The sequence below is a fragment of the Nematolebias whitei genome, chromosome 9 (assembly GCF_014905685.2).
Source record: "Nematolebias whitei isolate Nwh7 chromosome 9, NemWhi1, whole genome shotgun sequence".
Lineage (NCBI taxonomy): Eukaryota > Metazoa > Chordata > Actinopteri > Cyprinodontiformes > Rivulidae > Nematolebias > Nematolebias whitei.
In genome coordinates, this window is record NC_056506.1 from 49,907,165 (window position 1) to 49,910,716 (window position 3,552).

At 45.6% G+C, this 3,552-nt stretch overlaps 1 protein-coding gene across 1 annotated transcript in view; it reads right to left on the reverse strand.

Annotated features, from left to right (window-relative positions):
- LOC119414315 (HERV-H LTR-associating protein 1) overlaps positions 1-3,552 on the reverse strand; it is a 12,226-nt gene that overhangs the window by 5,669 nt on the left and 3,005 nt on the right. The window contains exons 5-10 of the mRNA XM_037681409.1: positions 3,138-3,221; positions 2,715-2,798; positions 2,556-2,639; positions 1,664-1,720; positions 1,257-1,331; positions 98-127 (exon numbers count right to left, since the gene is read on the reverse strand). Coding sequence (XP_037537337.1) covers positions 98-127; positions 1,257-1,331; positions 1,664-1,720; positions 2,556-2,639; positions 2,715-2,798; positions 3,138-3,221 — 414 coding nt within the window. The remainder of the gene's footprint in view (positions 1-97; positions 128-1,256; positions 1,332-1,663; positions 1,721-2,555; positions 2,640-2,714; positions 2,799-3,137; positions 3,222-3,552) is intronic.

Here is a 3,552-nt window from a genome sequence, read left to right on the forward strand (position 1 = left end):
CAGAATCTGAGGATGGAACAGAATCTGAGGATGGAACAGAATCTGAGATGAGAACGCTGCGAGTGGCTCATGGACGTGAAGTTGTACACGCGCTCACCAGCAGGAAGTCTGATGGACGAGACGTTCGCTGAGGGACGAGAAGGACGTTGGTCAGAGAAGCACGAGTGTCAAAGTAAAAGACGAACAAAATGAAAAAAATTTTTTATCGTCATAAAATATATAAAATGTAGAAGTGAGCGTTTTGAAGGAACACGTCCCACATGAGCCAAAGTTTCACCTCCTGCTGCCCTCGGGTCAAAGGGCAGCAGGAGGTGAATTCAAAAAACGTTCAATACAAAAAACAACTGGACTTTATTTGTAACAGAAGACGTTTCGCTCCTCATCCGAGGAGCTTTTTTAATTCAAAGAGCAGAGAGTTAGAGATTCAGGTTATAAGGCTGAGTGAGGTAAGACACACATACATATGCAGATTGACAATTCACACCTCAACACCTTAACAGTGGGGGTTTGTTAAGGTCTTTGTTCCTCTAATTCACAGACGAGGCCCCTCTGTTCTCATCAGGTGTGAACTGGCTGGGAATCTGTTTTAAAGTTGCATTATATGTTTTTGAAAGTGGAAAAAACCTGTAATGCAACTTTGACAAACCCCTACTGTTAAGGTGTTGAGGTGTGAATTGTCAATCTGCATATGTGTGTGTGTCTTATCTCACTCGGCCTTATAACCTGAATCTCTCACTCTCTGCTCTTTGAATTGAGGAAGCTCCTCGGATGAGGAGCGAAACGTCTTCTGTTACAAATAAAGTCCAGTTGTTTTTGTATTGAATGTTTTTTGAACTATTTCATAATCTACTAATCTGCTGTAACACCCGTTAATCTGCTGTAAACGCAGCTAAAGGCTCATTTGTGCTAGCTTAGCTAACAGAAGGTCTTTGATCACTTCTTATGGATATTCTGTTTAAAATGGAGGGTTTGTAATTTAATTTGTACAAATTTACTGAAGTTTACGTTAAAAACATTTAGGTTTACAAATTAAAAACAAGTGATTTTATTAGCATGCTAACATTAGCTGGATCAGCAGCCGAACATTAAGGGTTTTGTCCAACAGGCTGAACTGTGTTGATAAAAATAATTTAGCTGCGACTCTCGTGCACGTTGTGGAAACTGAAGTTCTTCAGGAAAACAAACTGCTCGTGGGAACTCTGGACGTTTGGGTTCTGCTGCTCAGAAACCCGTGACTCTGCAGAACCGGGTCCAACCTGAGCCTTCGATGAGCGTCTGGTTGAAGAGCGGCGTGATGGAGCCGCCCCCCCACAGCTCAGGAGCCGCTCCGTCTGGACAAACAACACGAACCAGGTGAAAAGATCAGAACCGCTGCTTTAACGAGGAAACATTAAAACGACCCGAAATAAAACCCGAAGTTTAAAACACGAGTCGCTGAAATCTGACTCGTAAACTTTGATCATTTTAACTATTTTCTCTTCAAAGCATCAACCGTAGAACCGACGTGTCCTCGTGCTGATGCTTCCTGCAGATACAAAGCTGTTTGTGCAGATGAATAAATGAATGGAATAATAATAATAATAATAATAATAATAATAAATAAATGTGTAAATAAAGGTTGAACGAACAAAGCGTGATGTGGTGACGACACGAGTTCACTCACCCGTCCTTCCTGCCATCACGCAGATGTAGACGCAGTCCGAGTTGTTCCTCTGACTCACTGACGACAGAAAACATCTCGTTTACTCTTTTCAGTCTGATGCAAAACAAAATCATGACGCGACCACCGCCGTGCTTCACTGCTTTCATGCTTTTATTTTCTTCTTTCAGCTGCTCCTTCAGGGTCACCACGGAGAACTAGCTCGAGACCTGACCGCCAGATGTTCTTCCTGACTCAACCACTGAGCCACAGCCTCTGAGGAGCAGAGAGCTGCCATGTGGGGCGCCCGGGGGAGCAGAGGGTGGGGGTTAAAGACCCAGAGTGGAGCAAATGAGGGTGGAGGCAGGTGCTTCACCTTTCACACCCACATTTTGATGTTGTCGGTCTGAGGAGTTGAACCAGCAACCTTCCGATTGCAGGCCCACCTTCTCTAACCTCTGCACCCCCCCTGTCCTCCAGCGCCTGTGATTAAGGACAACGGGTTCCATCTTGGTTCCATCAGAGAACCTTCTTCAGTCTTGAAGCAGTTTTCAGGCATGACGCCCAGACGGGCCTGCAGTTCTGGTTCTGGACCTTCATCTCATCTCACTGGACCTCTGCAGGGACCGTCTGAGAGGACACCGGTCTGTAGACCGCTCACCAGGGGGACCAGCTTCTGGAGGAGTCCTGGATCTTCCAAACCTGAGTTCTGGTGGGTCCTGAACCTTCGGTGCAGCAGAAACTGTCTACCTGAAGAACCTCTCATGATGCTGCCTCCGCCGTGCTTCACCGAGGATGTGAGACCTGACAGAAACCAGCTGAACCCTTCATGGTTCAGCTGGTTTCTGTCAGGTAACTAACTGGGTCCGATGGGTTTACGCCAGCAGAACCATCAACACCGAGACGCTGCACCCACCTGACAGGATGGAGGACGACTTGAAGACCTCGTGTAGAGAACTCGAGGAGTTTCCCGTCACGTCCAAGAGGACAGCTGTGAAGTCTTTGTTTACAAACAACAACAAGCTGTAAACCACAAACAAACAAACAATTCTGAGTCAGGAGGAGTTCTTCTTACCGGCCCAGTCGTTGGTGTCGTTGGTGACGCAGTAGCAGAAGCGCCTCCTGAACGCACCGCGCTCAAAACTTTGGACGCCGGAAACTTGAAAAAACAAAAACGTTTCAGGTTTGAGGAATTAAAAGTTTAAATATTAAAAAAGGTTTTAATATCTAAACTTTCATAAAACATCTAACCTTTAATACTTTTTATTTACGGCGCACGTTGACTCTTGTTTCTGTCCTAAAACATGTTTTTAATGTTTCTGAGTCAATAATATTAAATAAAACTATTTAAATCAGAAAAAATAAAGGAGGTTCCTGCTCGTCCACACCAGCAGAGGGCAGCAGCTCTGCACCATAGAGCCAAGACTTATCATTAAATATCTCCTGTTAATTAAATATCTCCTGTTAATTAAATATTTACTGTTAATTAAATATTTACTGTTGTAGAGCAACAAGGTGAGTTTATGGAAAGCCAGAGAGCTGTAGGAGGTGACGCTGAGCAGAGAGAAGAGCTGCCGGGAGCCTGAGGAGGAAAAACACTCGGTTAGTGAAAAACACTCAAAGTGGAGACAAACGTGAATTTTATCTGAGGGGGAGTCCAGCTGCTCCGCACAGGAAACACTTGAACCTCCTGGATCCACGACCTCATTCTGTCAGTCTCTACCAGAGTTCATGAGGTGAGGGAGGAACGTAGACCGACCGGTAAACGGAGAGCTTTGACTTGCAGCTCTGCTCCCTCTTCACCACAACGGACCGGCACAGAGTCCACAACACTGCAGACGCTGCACCGGTCCGTCTGTCAGCCTGGCGCTGCATTCTTCTCTTCACCACAACGGACCGGCACAGAGTCCACA